The 16,666-nt window shown below is 42.9% G+C and overlaps 1 protein-coding gene across 1 annotated transcript; it reads right to left on the reverse strand.

The window, feature by feature from the left end:
* Positions 1–499: 499 nt before the first annotated feature.
* Positions 500–14,859, reverse strand: kctd16a (potassium channel tetramerization domain containing 16a). The gene is made up of 2 exons (XM_074673286.1): positions 13,112–14,859; positions 500–1,704 (listed from the first exon to the last, which is right to left on the reverse strand). Exons 1-2 carry the CDS (start codon positions 13,932–13,934, stop codon positions 1,253–1,255), a joined length of 1,275 nt encoding a protein of 424 aa, XP_074529387.1. The 5' UTR covers positions 13,935–14,859; the 3' UTR covers positions 500–1,252.
* Between the last annotated feature and the right edge of the window lie 1,807 nt (positions 14,860–16,666).

The raw sequence follows: 16,666 nt of genomic DNA on the forward strand, positions 1-16,666 counted from the left end.
TGGCTGATATTTATATGTTTCCAGCTGACACCATTCTTGATAAAACACACGATAAAACAAAATGCTGAATCACAGGGAAAAGCCACCTTTGTCCTTAAAAGTTTCACTGGGTTTAAAAGTAGCTTTTTAGCTGAACATGCTAACATCTGCAGTGACTAATTAAGCGGCTTAACATAGCATTTAATCATCTTCTTGCTTCTTTGATCCACTGCTTTTCTTTGGCTTTGAAAACACTAAAAACTGAGGGAAAAAATAACTTAATACCCTCCTAACTAGCTCTTTTTATAGCACTGTGCAAATTGTTTCAATGTGTGGAGAAGTTAGAAGCTTCAAACGCCTCGCTGTTTTAGAAATGGCTGCGATGCTATCAAACATTCTTTTTAGGGGAGAGCTTTGGTGTACTTTAGTGCACAGAGTCATAAGAAAGTTAGAAAGTTAAATTGTTGCTCATTTGAGCCATAGTTAGAAGACAAATACAATTCTAATCCATTTATTTGCTTTTTTGCACACTTACAATCAAGGATTAGTCAAATATCCATTGGCATTATATATTCTACCTACACAACATCATCTATCCAACACATACGGACAACAATGGACAAAGAGTTTTACAATGGCAAACAGATCTAGGCAGTGCTTTCCTCAATGAATCAACGGTCAGTTATTACACACCATTTTCATCCATCACACAGATTAGTGAATTGAAGATTGTTTGATATTGCATAATTATGCTAAAGGTGAAATGACATGCAGTGCCTTTACCAAAGCCTACGATTAGTTTATGTGTTATTAGTGGAGTAAAGTGATATTCAATCGCTAACTCACAGCACCATCTGGGTACATCCATGTTAAGAAAACAGCTATTGTGGGAAATAGCACAAAGAGTAAGTGATAAGTTGATGAGTTAAAATGATGTTGCCCCTGAGGTTGCTTTGTTGCTTCAACTAGTGACATATCAGCCTTTAGTGCGACTGGCTCCCGGCTCTCTGAAGTGAGAGCAGGGGTGGTGATGTAAGCCCCAACAGGAGTAACCTGATTAACACATGTGCATATCACACACAACACTGTGCATACTTTACAAATCAAGGACCCACACTGCCTTGTACTTTGTGTGCTCAGCTGCTCATGCTGGCGGGAAAGTGGCCTTTTGTGTGATTCAGTGTGTGTCTCAGAGGGTGCTGTCTATTGCCTTTATAGTTAATACTTTTGTTGAAATGATACTTCCATCTCTTCTTTGTCGTCTTCTCTATTTTTAGAGGCGGTATTTTCTCAGGAGCTCTGATTGCCACATGTACTTCCTCTCTGGAAAGTGATCAGGTATCCTAATGCGCCGGAAGTCCTGGATGCATTTCTCCAGCTCCTGCTCTGGAGTCATCTTCTCCTTGTTTGCTTTCCTCTTCGCTGCCTCTCGTTCTCTGACTCCGAAGGTTCTCACACGAAGCCCGTCTGTCTTGCGGCGCATTTCTGCCTGCTGCATCATGTGACCTGGTCCTTTGGGCATGGGACGGTCCAGCGTCTGGATGTGAGAGTGCCGACTAACGGGGCCGCAGATCACAGTCCCCTGAGGGGAGCTGGCCTCTGATTGGGTCTCGGAGCAGGAAGTAGAGAGCTCGTTGACGGAAGTGCCGCTCTCTCCTTCGCGTTCACTTTTGTGGCTTTTGCAGCAGCAGTCACAGTGAGAGGACATCCACCGTGAAGGCCCTCCTGAAAACACACACACACACACAAACACAAGCAGCGTTACAGTAAGTCCCACCTTCATGCAGAAATGCACTGTAAACTAATGTGGTGGTGGTGTGTACAGAGATGGATTCAAGCTGTAATCAAAAGTAACAGTTTCACTGATCAAGCAAATTCTGACGAATGCCTACACAGCAGTTTCAATGTCATACGGATGCCTTTCAAGGAACATCCCATGAGTGTGTGAGGGCACTTGGGGGGTTACAGATTTCAGAACATACACATTAACAGATTCGACAATTGACTACTGAGTCCCAAAGAGCTGGAAGGACATGCACATTTCCTCCTCAGATAAGAAGAACCCCCGAGAGCTGCTCCCAATAAGACCTCACCCATTACCAAAGGGAGAGCTCGTCTGAGCGCCAAAGCTATCGGCTCTGCTGCAACAGCTTCCTTGAAGTAAAAGTTTTTTTTTTCCTATTTTTTTTAGATCACTTCGTGAGGAGGACACGGTGTGTTCTACCTTTAGGGAGTCGACAAGCTAGAAAAAGCAGGTAAAGTATAATTTGTCTCAGGGTGTAACAGAACTAGGTCAGTGAATAAATGAAGCTGCAGGTGTCCTGACCTCCTGTCAGGTAGCTTAGATGGAAACAAACCAGATAGTGGCCTAGTATCAGGTCATTTTCGCTTCTTCCTTCTTTCTCTTTGGATTTACATCCAGAGGAGTGCTCAGGGGAGGCAGAAATAACGCCTTAAAATCAAACTGTGATTGCCTGTGTGCCTTCTCAGAGGTGGGAGCCTGGATTAAATCAACACATTAAGCTGCTTTATGTCTGGTTGCTCATATCTTAATTTGTATTTAAAGGTAACTTTTTCTTTTGATGCTTTATTTAACTCTAAGAACCTTAGACTGTATATAGAGAGGACAGCGTGGCCAAAATGCCAAAATACCAAAATACCCCTGTCACAGGCGCCACCATTGTAGCAGTTTGCAGCCAGAGTCTGCGCAGTGGAGGGATTCTGGGAGAATCTGAGTGGAGCTGGGTGACAAAAATAATATATATATATTTTTTCTTTCGAGAGTTTAATCACTTTTTGACTCTACCTCCCGACAATCCCTGAGAACAGCATCTGTCAATCATAGTAAAACGTTACGTAAAACCTTGTTTTTAACCTCGTATAACTAATGAAAACAAAATTTTTCAGAAAAAAGACGACTTGAATACAAGACAGCCAAATGATATCTTCAAATCACCACAACAATCGGACATTAGAAATATTTCTACAAGGAGTATTAATTTTTAAAAGTTTGACCACAGCCCATCTGGAACGGCTGGAAAGCCAGATTTTTTTAACCTATACTGCAGCCAGCCACCAGGGGGAGCAGTTTTTATGGAGACCTCAATTTGAGCCGAGCAAGCGGACGTCCATTTTTTTGACAGTCCATGCTAAGAACACTTATTTTATTAAACACGTGAGGTTGAATTAATCAAGCAAAGACTGAAATCAAACACTACCCTTTATGTTGTTTTAAAGAGTTGAATTTCCAGCATATACAAGCAGCTGGAAAAAAAATCTTTTTGTTGGATCCTCAAGAAATGAATAAATTATTGCTGTTTATTCAAGTCAGTGCCTGAGTTTGGCCCCCCCTGTCAGAAAAGTCTTAACACACCCCTGTGTCTTGAATCGTTACATCCTCCTGCTAATGATCAAGCAGAGATGCTGCTCCACACTGCAATGTGACAGGATAAGTCACCAGGTAAAGATGGTTAATGCTGAAGCTGTATTTTATGATAAATCCCCCTGAACTCTGCTCTTGTTTAGAAGTAATAAGAGGTAGAAATGGACTGAAAACTGCTGGGTTTGCTGTAATATTTACAGCAATGTATGAGAATCAAACTAATGTCCACTGACTTTAAAAAGCTCTTAATGGCTTTTTCCAGTGTGATGATACAGACTCAACAGCAATGATATCTCAGAGGGAGCAATAATTTGTCCATTACCTCCTTCCAGTGCATGCACCAATTTATAGCGAGCAGAGTTCAAGGGGGATTTTAACCTCTCTGCACACGCTGTAATAATGACCTTATCTCTGGTGCGATGATTGCATTGAGCAGATAGTGAGAGAGTCACTAACAGCTTTTTAATGGCTAATCCATGAGTAAAGAGGCCAATCAGCGCACCAATTTCCCCCCGCAGAAAATGAATCTAGCTGAATCCGGCAGACAGGCCACACCAGGCAAATGGATGCGGGCGCTTTAGAGAGGAGGATGAAGAGGAGGGAGGCTGAGCATTGTTTCTAAATGGATGGATGCTGTCGTCTAGAGGGGCAACTCATTTAGGAAACTAGCCAACATCCAATAATAGCATCATCAAATTTTTAAACTGTGCAGGGGAATGAATTGTATTAAAGCCACTGACAGGCTTAGAGGCACCTGGCCTAGTACACCATCCCATACAACTGTTTGTCTCAATTAGACGTAAAGCTTAGCCTATAATGCAGAAACATATCTAATCATGTAAGAACATTGTGACACACTCTGTGTCTTGTGTTCAGATGTCACAGTTAAAAGCCAGGACGGGGAAATACAGTTTTTATGGGCACATTTAAACAAGCAGGGGTATACTGTACTCTTTGGTATCTTTTCAGGGAAGCCATTGATTGTAATGAGTTTTTCTCAGATTCATGCAGCCTGTCTAGAGATCATGTTCCAACCGCATTAAAAGACTGGTCCTCAGAGCCGACTCGGCTGTGCACTTCTCATAAATAACACAGAGTGGGGGAGTGGAGTTCTGCTCGGAGTGATGCAGGCGTGTCACTCGGGGTATCCTCAGACTCCTCTCCGGCTCTAATGAAAGCAGGGATGTTCGTCCTCGTGCCGGAGAGAGATCAGAGCTGTGTGAAAATCCAACTGTCTGGATATTATGTCAAAACGACACATTTTTTACGCATTAAAAGGTTTTAAATGGCAGAAAAGTAGGACATGACGGAGACTGAAGGCAAAGGGCTCTGACAAGCTCAAATTCAAATGTCATTGGGTTTCTTGCCAGACATTGTGCGTGTGTGTGTGTGTGTGTGTGTGTGTGTGTGTGTGTGTGTGTGTGTGTGTGTGTGTGTGTGTGTGTGTGTGTGTGTGTGTGTGTGTGTGTGTGTGTGTGTGTGTGTGTGTGTATGAGTGTGTGTGTGTTTTCTTTTTTTTCAGCCGTGCCTTTGGACTGACTCATCAAGGGTGTCTGATGATTATTTCTTTAATGGCATAGCAGCTCCATGCCTCAGTCATTTTATCTGACAGACACTTTCATACCCTGAAAGTCAAGAGGCAGGAAAATAAATAAATAAAGAGGAACAAGAAAGACTTATCACTCTGCAACTCTGTGTTGTTATTGCACATAACCAGAAGGCCATAACGCAATTTATTTCAGATTTATACTTCAGTGACCCCAAGCTGTCTGCTCTTCAATTCTGAATCTCTGCAGTGATGTGAACTGTGCCCTCAATCTAAATAAATGAAAGCAAGTTTTTGAACACAGAGAATTTACATCCAGGCTATCAGTGTGTGCAAAAAAAAAAAAAAAAAAGCCAACTTCACTTTTTCAATTTCCAAAGTAAACACTCTTTCCCCAAACACAAGAAACATCCTGCAAGGCTGCATGCTGTGAGTCATCTCAAAAAGCCTCAGTTGCTGCTTGATTCCAGCACAATTATATTCCCCGGCCACAACTTTGGTTGTGATACACAATAAATAGAACAAAAAAAGTCTCAGTCCTGATAAGCTTGATGAAAAAAGTTGTGTTTTGTCTGGGTAATATCATCTGACGTGCTGGATGTGCATATTCATGCAGCTAAGCTCATATGAAAGGAGAAACGCTCTGATCTTTGACACACTCTCAGCTTCCATATCCAGTTACACAAATAATTTTCTGACTCAGCCACAGCCTGAGGAAGAGTGTAGTTTACATGCTTGTTAGCTCACAATTCAGGCCAGCGTGTCCTTGCAGCAGAAAAAAGGCTTGTCTTGCAAATGCAGTGACCGTCCTCACAGGGAAAGGGAAATCCATTCCACTTCTTCTGCTAAAGTATCACTTCAGCAGTTTGTTTCAAGGCTCATGTGGCTTCAGCTAACCTTCTGCTGCATGAAGTGATGATTTTTATATCTGAATACGATGGAATGTGTCATCATTAATGATCTGCACCCAGCTGAAACATCCACCATCAGCAGCAGGAGGAGCGGTCCGGGAAACCAAAGGAGTCCTGACGGGCTTTACGTTCAAGGACACACTTTACTTTTACAAAGACCTGATACAGCCCGAGTCCAGATTATCCTGAGGAGAGTGACAGCTTTATTGGCTGATTGGTGATGACAAGCTGGTGCTTCCTCCTCCCCGAGTGAGAGGGTGTCAGCCTGCTGAGTGTCTCCCTGACAGGGGGAGATGAACAAGCACCGCAGACAGATTGAGATGTCTATATCAGCCTGCCTCTGTAGACCTCCCCACCCCAACCCCGAAACACAAACCCTTCCTCATCCTCCTCCACCCTGCTCTACACAAGCATGAAACAAAGGCAGAAGCGGATAGGAAGAGAGAGAAGCTGTCCTGAGCGTTCACCAAGCTCCTGTCATCACCTAAATGATGCCTCGAGAGGCTGCAGGAAACACGAGGGGCTCTTCTGCTCCCTCGTCCTGTCAAGTAGGTGATTTTCAGGAAGTGACATTTGAAGAAAGTGCGTGTCACACTGAGACATGGTCTCATCTGATGCTTGGATCCTCTTTAAACTTCTCCATCACGCAAACTTCACTTCCAACTTGTCCCGCATACGTACAGCAGACCTAGTTGATTTTTTTTTAAACAGGCAGTTTTTCCTCCTCCTAATAGAGCCAGGCTGAAACTAGTCTCCTGCATACCTACACTTGGAATCCCCGTCTTCAGGAAACTCTCAGCTCTTCCCACAAAGTGAGTTCAGACCATCCAAGTATCCATTAAGTGTCTCTGGAGGGATCATTACGGTGTAAGATGTCAGACTGTAAAAATCTCAGACAGCAGAGAGCAGAAATAAGAGAACAAGGAGCAAGGAGACAATTTCTAATCACGACTGAAAATGATCCAGCAAAATAAAAAACAAACAGACAAACTGGAGGTGTATGCAGTAATCCATCAAGGTCTATTTAAGTGTCTGTATTAGTTAAAATTGCATTATCATTCACCTTGGTAATGAAGTTACCAGCAGGGAGTTTGAGGAAAACTCTCCTTGATGGTGCGTTCAAGGGCACACCAAACACCTGTGATCTGTGAGTCTGCAGTCAGTGTGGTGTCGAGAAAAATCCAACCCAGAAGACATTCAGCGAGCAGGAACAGAAAGTCTGTGAGGGTTTGTGTGAATCAGCCTATTTCATGCATGAAAACATTATTATTTAGCACCCTAGGTCCCAAATTGGGAATTTTACAACCCTACCAATTCTTGTTGCCTGGCAACAAGGCAACTTGACAGAAACAAACAGAAATTTTGCAACAGTTTGTCTCCTTTGAGCATGTTTTATGTCTCTGCAAGTCAATTTCAGTACATTCAAAGCTCCATAAACATCAATGAAACAGCTTTTTTACTGCGGGATTCAGACAACAAGCATCATCACTTGAAAGGCTTGAAGCACAATCTACTGCATGCTGTGTGATTGATTTCAAAATGTTTTTTTTTCTTTGCAGCTGCAGCTTTTCAATAAACTCAGGCTTGCTCTCAAGGTGAGCCAGATTGTCTATGTGCACTGATGTAGTGCACACTCTCGTGCCTTTCTCTTCGCCACCCTCCTGCCCCGGTGCTCTTAAGACAAGTTGTTCATGGGAGGAACATCCATCTCTTCCAGGCATTGCATATCCATCCAGAATCTGACCAGCCTCTCTCAGAGCTGGGGGACGGCCCAATCTCTGCCCTGCTCCTACACTCTGGTAATTGATTACTTTCCCCTGTCTATCCCTGCTGCCTTGTGGCCATTGTTCAGGAGCCATTATGGCCACACATCATCTCATTCAGGGCTCAAATGAAGAGAGCACAGCTACATTAACAGAGCACACCTGGCAGGAATAATCATTCTCCATCTGCGCTGTGCATGTCTGCCCTTTTTGACAAGGCCTCTGCACAGCTCTTTCAGATGGAAAAGGATGAAACTGTCTCTGATGTTCCCGCTCCTTCTGCTCACTAATGATTTGTTCCACCACTGATGTTGAAGCTGTAATGTCAAAGGAGGTTAGGATGTGTTTGGTCCACAATGATTACGGAGTCTCATTCATGGTTTGACATAACCTTTTCCTATTTTAGAACATGAATTGTGTTTTCATCTGCCTTTCAAATTGGGAAATGCTCATCTCTCTGTATTGCGTCTCCACTCTGGATGACTGGATGAGAGGAAATATTTTGGGAGCACAGATTGCTTTTTAATTAGCCCACCATTCCCCCTTTCTGTCTCTCTTTCTGTCTCTCCCTGGAGATAATGCGCAGCGAGGAGAGCGGTCCCAAATGCCAACTGGGAGGTGAAAGCTGTTAATCAGTACAGTAAAGCTGTTGACACACTCAATCTAACAAACTGAATGTCCTTATCATGTTAATGACCTACATTTCTTCAAAACACATTACCTGACACCATCACAGAACTGCCAGAAAGAGAAAAACGGAAGCAGGAGAAATGAAAGAAAACTCATTTTAAGTAACTGTTACAATTTCATAAGTTGTTGGATATTTTTTATATTTACCTCTGCCAAGGAAGTTATGTTTTTGGAGAGTTTGTCTGATTGTTAACAGCATAACTCAAAAAGTCACTAAGAGATCTTGATGAAATTTTCAAGAAATTTTCAAAATGGGATAAGGAAGAAGTGATTAAATGTTGGAGGTAATACGGATCATCGTCTGGATCCAGGATGTTTTTTAAAGGATTCTTTATCATGGTGAGATAGGGCCGTTTTCACCATATGTGTATATAACTCCATGATAAATGGTTAGATTGCTTTAAAAACAATACAAGACAAGGTGACCATAATTTCTGACAGATGTAAAAGTATGATCCAGATCCTGGAAATATTCTGGATACTAAGATCCAGAATATGAAATATGTACTGGGTCATCAACAGGACTCATTTTCAACACTGTCAGGTAACAAATTATCGTACAAACCTGCAAATAACACCACCTGAGTGCTTTTCTAGTTTTGTGTCTGTATTTAACTATTTCTCAAACTTTTAACTCACTTTTTTCCCATGATTAAGTCTGTTATTAAGTTTGACCTTCTTGACCTGCTTAAAATCCTAATACGTTGTTACACTCTGCTTGACGGTGCAGTGGAAGAGGTCCCTGGTTCAATTCCCTGACAAGGCTAGTGCCACTCTACAGTGTCTTCCTCCAACAGTCTCAGAACATGATCGATGGGTTGACTAGTAACTCTTAATCACCCATGAGTGTGAGTTTGGGTGTGAATGGTTGTTTGTTAACCCTGTGATGAACTGGGGACATGTTCAAGGTGAAATTCACCTTTTTCCCTTGACGGGATGTGGTTAAAGGGAAAAGACAGATGAATGATTAAGTAGTTTGTTATGTAATTTTGTCTTCTGCTCATATTTTTGACTCTACATTTCTCAATTTTCATTATGTTACTACTTTGTAAAACTCTCAGTTTGTGCTGTCTTTGGTGCCCCCTGTGGACAAAGCAGTACACCTTTTCTCGTAACTTTTCTCATCTTGTCCTTGGTCAGCAGGAGCTGGGATTGGCTTCCTTCTTTCACCTTGAATCAATAGATATGGATGATCTCCTGTTTGTGTTTAAGCAGCATTTTCTGATTGAGATCTCATCCTATTTTCCATCAAACACTTTTTACTAAGAGGGTAAACTCACTGTCTAACACTAAACTAGTGGCAGCATTTACAGGCATTTAAAGCTGCAACAGGAATAATAGACCTTGTTGCCAAAACTACTATTTTGACACAAGCATACTCATGAAGATCTCCCAGAATCTCTCAGTTTTTCACCCCAACATAAGACAGACTTTTTCCAAATTGCTCCAGCAGCAGAAGGAATTTTTCATTTGTTGTGAGTGACGGCGGCTGCATTTCGAGACCGTTCATGACTTGTTTAAATTTTATGCTACCAATGGAGCTGCTTAGATGCTTTTCCTCTCAGTATGTGCTTTCCACTCTTTCGTTGCTACTCTGTGATCAAAACACATAATACTGAGAAAAATGCAAAAGTTTTATACTAATAAATGGAAACTCTGTAAATCTGCTGAAATGACAACTGATGGAATTATGTGAAAAACTCCTTCAAATTTTGTCCACCATCTCTAATACAAGAGGATAAAACAGCAAATAACCTCACAAGCCACACTGCTCGTTAACGCACCAACACTGGACAATAGAAGAAAATTGTTGCCTGGTCAGATGAGTCTGGATTTCTGCTGCAGCATTCAGATGATAGGGTCAGAATTTGGCATCAACAACCTGAAAGCATGGATCCATCCTGCCTTGTATCAACAGTTCAGGCTGCTGCTGGTGGTGTAATGGTGTGGGGGATATTTTCTTGGCTCACTTTGGGCCCCTTAGTACCAACTGAGCATGGTTTAAAGTCCACAGTCTACCTGAGTATTGTTGCTGACCATGTCCATCCCTTTATGAGCACAGTGTACCCATCTTCTGATGGCTACTTCCAGCAGGATAACGCTCCATGTCATAAAGCTGGAATCATCTCAGACTGGTTTCTTCAACATGACAATGAGTTCACTGTATTTAAATAGCTTCCACAGTCACCAGATCTCAATCCAATAGAGCACCTTTGGGATGTGGTGGAATGGGAGATTCTCATCATGGATGTTCAGCCGACAAATCTGCAGCAACTGCGTGATGCTATCATGTCAATATGGACCAAACTTTCTGAGGAATGTTTCCAGGACCTTGTTGAATCTGTGCCCAGCTCTGAAGGCAAAAGGGGGTCAAACCCAAAACTAGCAAGGTGTACCTGATAAAGTGGCTGTTGAGTGTATAATATTCACATCAACCTGTTTCACAACCAGCTACAAATTCTTCTTGGGGGCTACACATTTATGTTTTTATTTCACTCTTCTCATTGTTTTAACTTGGTATTTCTTTGGACAGCTTTGAATTTTGAACATGACCATTTTTCCACTCTGTTTGAAGGGGGCATCTTGATCTACCTTTTAGTGAATACAAAATCAGTCAATCTCCTTAATGTTTGTTTCTTTATTTTCTGTATATTTTTGAATCAACCAGCGTCCACCCTCTCTAACATTTCCTCTGATGTTTTTTCTTTTAACCAGTCAGCACAGAGCCCTCTCTAGCTCAGTTTTTCAAAAGTCACCCCGTCAAACACAACCTCTTTCATCACGGCCATCAGATGAAAAACTCCATGATTAATGTGCAAACTGTGCAGCCTCCTGAGGTGAGTTTCCTTGCGTCAGTGATTTTTTTTTTCAGTCTTTTTGGAACAGACAGCCCGTATCCCACCCAACAGGAGTGGGTGGCAATTATTGAGAGTGTTGTGTCATAACTTTTTATGGTAAAGAGTTGTTTCACTGACTGTTTGTTCAGATGACACAAGGGCAGTAAATGGTTGTTCCTTTTTGAAATGGATTCCACACTAATACAGAGAGTCAGTGGAGCTTGTTGAAAACAAGAAACACATTTAACAAGAAGAGAAACATGGATGAGCCTAAGGAACTGACAGGCCGGAAGTAAAAAACTCTCAGTGTGTTTGCTGCTCTGAATTACTTATTTTACACTCGGAACAAAAACAGCCTCTGTGTTTCTCTCCACATGAGCCTGTGAGTGGATGAGAGGGAGGTGAGGGGGGGAAGAGAGCAGAGAAATGTTTCGCCGAAAACAACAAACAACAATAAAGCACATCTGTTTTGTGCTCCCCCCCAAAGGTGCACTTGTCTACATGCATTCTTAGCTTAGGACAAGCTGCCCTGGGCCTGCTGGTGTCCCACATTCAGAATCAGGTTACAGTATTAGTTTACAAAGTGGAAGCTGTTCTGTGAAGCCAAAGCTCTCATGTCTGTCTGTCTTACTGATGTGTCCATCCATCACCCTGACTCCATCTTTATCTTCAATCCTACCCTTAATTTATCTCCTCATCTTCATTGTTGCTTAACAACATCACCCCCCGTCCAAAAACAAAAAAAGTTTCCCCCGCTCCTCTCCCTCAGACCCAATGAACTTTTCTGTCTGATACTTCCTTTAATCTATTTTTTGCTCCTCGCTCCCGCCCTCTTCTTTCTGCCTCACTTCCTTCTCCCCATGGCCAGGTCTCATGCAACTTTTACTCCCTCATCCCTCCTGCTCCGCAGCTCTCTTCTCCATCTGCTCGCCTCTTTCTTCTTCTTCCTTAAATCCCCTCTTCTCCCTCTAATCATCTCATTTCGGTTCTTTTCTAACTCTGCATCTTTGCATGCTTTACTTCTGCTTACTTAGCCCCCCTGCCTCTTCCTACTGTCCCAAGACTCGTCCTGGGGCGCTGCCTCTTAATAGGGGAGGGGGTAACACCTCCACCATATGCTGTTCTGTATGACTCAGGAAAATGAGTGTTCGTGCAGGTCAAGGTAGACCCCTCTTTTATAATTAGAGACAATATTGGTTATCATTAGCCAACCATATGTCATGTCTTCTTTCTGCACCCCCAACCTTGACCCTCCAACTAGGTTTTCCCCCTCTCCTCCAAAGGGAGCAATTCACAATAATGAACAAAGTGCTTTTTAATAGGCCATATGTTCCTACTCTTCCCTCAGCAAAGAGTGGAGTGAACCATATTTGCTGCTAATTAAGATATTTGCTGATGAACAAACTTTGTCCTTGAGTTAAGAATGAAAAAGAAATGATGCTAAGAATATGCACCAGCATTCATGGGATTTTTAGCTGCCCACTGGTGCTATATTATTCATAAGCCATCAGATTCTGAGCGGTAGCCCTGGCCTCCACGTGACGCATGTGGACTTGAAGTGTAGCAGCATTGTGACTCAACCCGCCTGAGGCCTGTGGGCAAGTTTGCCTCTTATCCCGGATCCCGAACAGAAGTTTAATGTCAGCTGCTGCAAGGGCTGCTGAGATTCAAGTAACCCGACCATGCCTCCTGGTGGTGTGAGCAAACACACATCACTTCCTGCAGAATGCCTCTGTATCTAGACCATTAGAGTCGATTATTAGGGCTCTTTTTTGGGGGGAAACAGTGTGGCTTAAAACCTACATCTTTATCAACTTAAATCGATCTAAAACTCTGCTGATGTAGCTATAGGACATGTTGTATTTGGGAATTGAAAAACTCATCTCTTTTATTGACTTTACATTAACAGTTGTTGACAGAGTTTTTGTTATAATAAAAAATATAATTAAAGTTACGTGCTTCCATCAATATTTTTCTCAAAGTTCAAAATAAATCTCACTCACGGTAGAAGATGTACTGTGCGTAATTGGACCAGACCCTGTCATCTGCGTAATGACCGATGGCGGACGCAGTCAGGGACGAGTTGCAGGCCACAATGTGAAAGCCGCTTTCTGACAGCATGTCAAAAGCCCTCTCCAGGTGTCTGAACTTGAGGATAAACCTGCAAGAGTAACGATCTGGCGGTCTGTCCAAATCCCTGTTCTCATTCAGGGCGTCTCCAAAAACCTCTTTGGCCAAGCCGATCCTGCTGCTGATGAAGATCCTCGGTAACTTTTTGGTCTTGGTATCAATTTGACTTTCTCTGCCGCCCCCGGCGCAAACACCTTTGAAAGCGACCGTGATGTAGCCATACCTCCTGTCCAGGGGATAAGGGGGATAAAACCTCTGGTCGCTCCCCAGAGACACGTCGTCGTAATCACTGTAGTATATATCGTCTGGCAGCAGCTTTGACTCCTCAGATGCCAAAAGTTTCACCAAATCTGGGAGCTGGAAATATTCCGCTTCTCGTTTCAACCTTCCCCTCTCTGGGAAGTGGTCAGGGAGAACAACTTGCTTATCTCTAAGGTAATCCAATACATACCGGAACAGAAAACCGTCCCTATCAATGAAATAACGTCCTCTTAGGTCCCGGGATAAGTCATTTGAAGACCCCTTCTTGTTCGAGAAAAGCTTTCCAAGTAAGGAATTTGGAATGCTTGTCAAAGTAGCAACACGAGTGTAGTACACCTGTCCACCCACATTTAGCTCAACTACATCCGATGGGGGACTTTGCACCAAGCCTTGCTCTTTTGCAGGTTGCGTTTTGCCGTTTTCACTCAGTGCCATTTTACCCCCAAAATCGTGCACTATAATCTGAGTCTCGGAGTGCAGGCGTCCCAAAAGTTCAGGGGTGCAGTTGCATGGCGGTGATGCCTTCAAACCCGAAGCAAAGTCCCGATTCAAGCTGAAGTCCTTGCATCCAGAGTCTCATGACAAAGTATCCGGAGGTGTACCTACAACAGAGGCTTTAACTCCGTGCGTAAATGTGCTTGCCCACGATGCATCCTTTTATGAACGAAATTGATTATCATAACCAAAGAGCGCATCGTGTGACACGCATCCAGAGTGAGGGGTCATCAGTGTGACTTCGGAAAAACACAATCCGCATTTTATTATAAAATTTTCCGGCAAAAAAGTAAATCAATTTTCTCTCTATCGCAAGTTTTCAGAGGAAATGTTCGTCTTCTTGCGTCTGGTTCCAAGTCCAATCACCTTAAGCCTAGAAAAAAACTAAAAAATGCGCGTACATCCCGCTGCTGAGCGTCCCTCGTGACTGCTGGGATGCTGAAACAAGCTCTGGGGTTGCTCTCGGAGAGGAGGATGGACGGAACTCCGGCGCGCACCCATCTCTCCAAACTGCTGAGTGCGGAAGCGTTTGGTCTGGCAGAAGCTTAAAGATAATGTTGCTCCAGGCTGTGCAGGAGACAGAGAGGGAGAGAGGGAGAACGTGGTCCCATGAAGTAGTGTCTTACATCATCTTAAAGGAAAATGACATTTGCAGACGATCAACACGGCGCGGACTGATGTGGCTGCATCTGTGCAGTTTTTCCATGAATTTCTGATTTCGCCACGGGCGCTGTGCAGCTGGCGGAGAGGATTCAGCTTTTAAACATCCAGCGTTGCGGATTTTAATCCCTTCTTCTGAGTCTTCACTGAGGATTTCGCATTTACATTTAACGCTTTTAGCTGACGCGCTTATCCCGTGAGACGGGTAAGGGGGTTAGGTCCCATGCAGTGACTTGCTCGGAGAGTCATCGGCAGTGACAGCTCCACGTGAACAGAGCTGGTGATCCATAGAAAAGAGCTATTTGTATCAGTTTCTGCCCAGCTGCAAATCGCAGTGTCCACATAAAATTATTTAACAAATATCATGACAGATTCATTCCTGCCTCCTTTTAAAGTATATCATATATTCAACCAGAGCAAAGTGAAGTCTGAATTCAGCACCACGGACAGATCTCAGTCCCAGCTGCCTGATGTCCCTCTATTGACTTGCAAATAAACAGATAATATATATCTTTGAGTAGAATAACACTGATTTATGTCTTTAACATGTGTTCTTGACATTTGATGTTGATATAACATGAATTGTGTACCTAAAGTATGTGGGCTATCCACTTTTTGGTGGCAAAATAAAAGTCTGGATTTATTTGATTGAATCATGAATCGTGAATCATTTCATTCTGGGTTAAAGCAGCAGGGGAAAAAAGGTTTGAGTCTTGTATATTATGGCTCAGGGCCTGTTCAGTGAATTTGTCATAAAGCCATCAGCACACTCCACAGAGGAGCCAAGAACTGGAGGGTGGAAAATCCAGTTTGGATGTGAGATGTAAGCAGAGTTTTAGGCTCAACAATGCATGGCATCTTGTGTAAATGCAGCTGAATATAGGTCACAAGCTTGTGATGTGTGTGTAGGGGTTCTAACAAGGAAACTTAACATAATAACACACATTCAAAGGTGCATGATCAGGTGATTTAGGGAGACCATATGAACCTGTTTGCTCTACATATGAGGTGTCAGGTTATCTGTGCTGCCCACATCACTCAGAGCCCTAGCAGCACTAAAACTAATCTGGTTTTCAGACTGCTTTTGTATTTGCTGTTTGCTTTTCAGCTTTGTTTTCTGTGCTGTTTTGAAACCCCGCTGTACAAAAATCAGAAGCTTTTATTGCTGCGGTGCAGAGAGAAGGCGTTGATGATGGGAGAGCACCCTTGACTGGTGGTTTTGAGGAGGCAGCGGTCACGCTTTACCCTGTTAATTCAGAGTAGATTGTGTTGAAGAGGGGTTGCTAAGCAGCCACGAGGGACTGAGTGGGATTCAAACAGTGGGGATTTATAACTACACTGAGCATCCCACCGATCTCTTTTCTGCCATGCTGCTTAAATTATATGTAACATTGTTCTGTTTTGAGGATTGTGTGACCTCTATATCTAAGCACATCATTGGAGGCATGAAAAACAAATGGAGGCCATGGAGTATCTTATTTGCCTTCTTAGATTTCATGAGTATCCCCAGTGTTGGATTTGTAAAACAGTAACACTTGTTCTTTCACTCACCTTGCTCTGGGATAACTCTCTCCCCTGCTGTAAACCCTGCTTCTTATTCATCTCACTCATCATCCCATTAGAGCCAATTTCCCTGCCTCCTGTCTTCACTTTATTTCCTGTCTGTGTGCTGCGCCCAGGTTAGATTCTATCTTTTAGAAAGGGGTTGAATTTCATGCAACTTCAGCATGAATAATGTAAAACAATATAGGTCCCAGCTGAGCGTGAAGTAAGAAAATCTGAATTTGCTCCGACATTAAACTGACAGTCTCACTTTTTGCCCGGTCTTGTATTACAATCTACTAGAGACACCCGGAAAGAGGGTTGAGGAATAATGACACTTGGGTAGGTCAGGTTGATCTCAGACTCTGCTTCATTAATGTTAAGCAGCCAACAAAGTGAAAAGGAAAAACAGATCCAAACATTTTGCAGATATTCCTGTGCATGTGGAAACAGCTTACCCTGCTTTTAAC

This window comes from Halichoeres trimaculatus, unplaced genomic scaffold (genome assembly GCF_033239565.1).
Source record: "Halichoeres trimaculatus isolate MK-OKI-2021-1 unplaced genomic scaffold, fHalTri1.1 fHalTri1_scaffold_7, whole genome shotgun sequence".
Taxonomy (NCBI): Eukaryota; Metazoa; Chordata; class Actinopteri; order Labriformes; family Labridae; genus Halichoeres; species Halichoeres trimaculatus.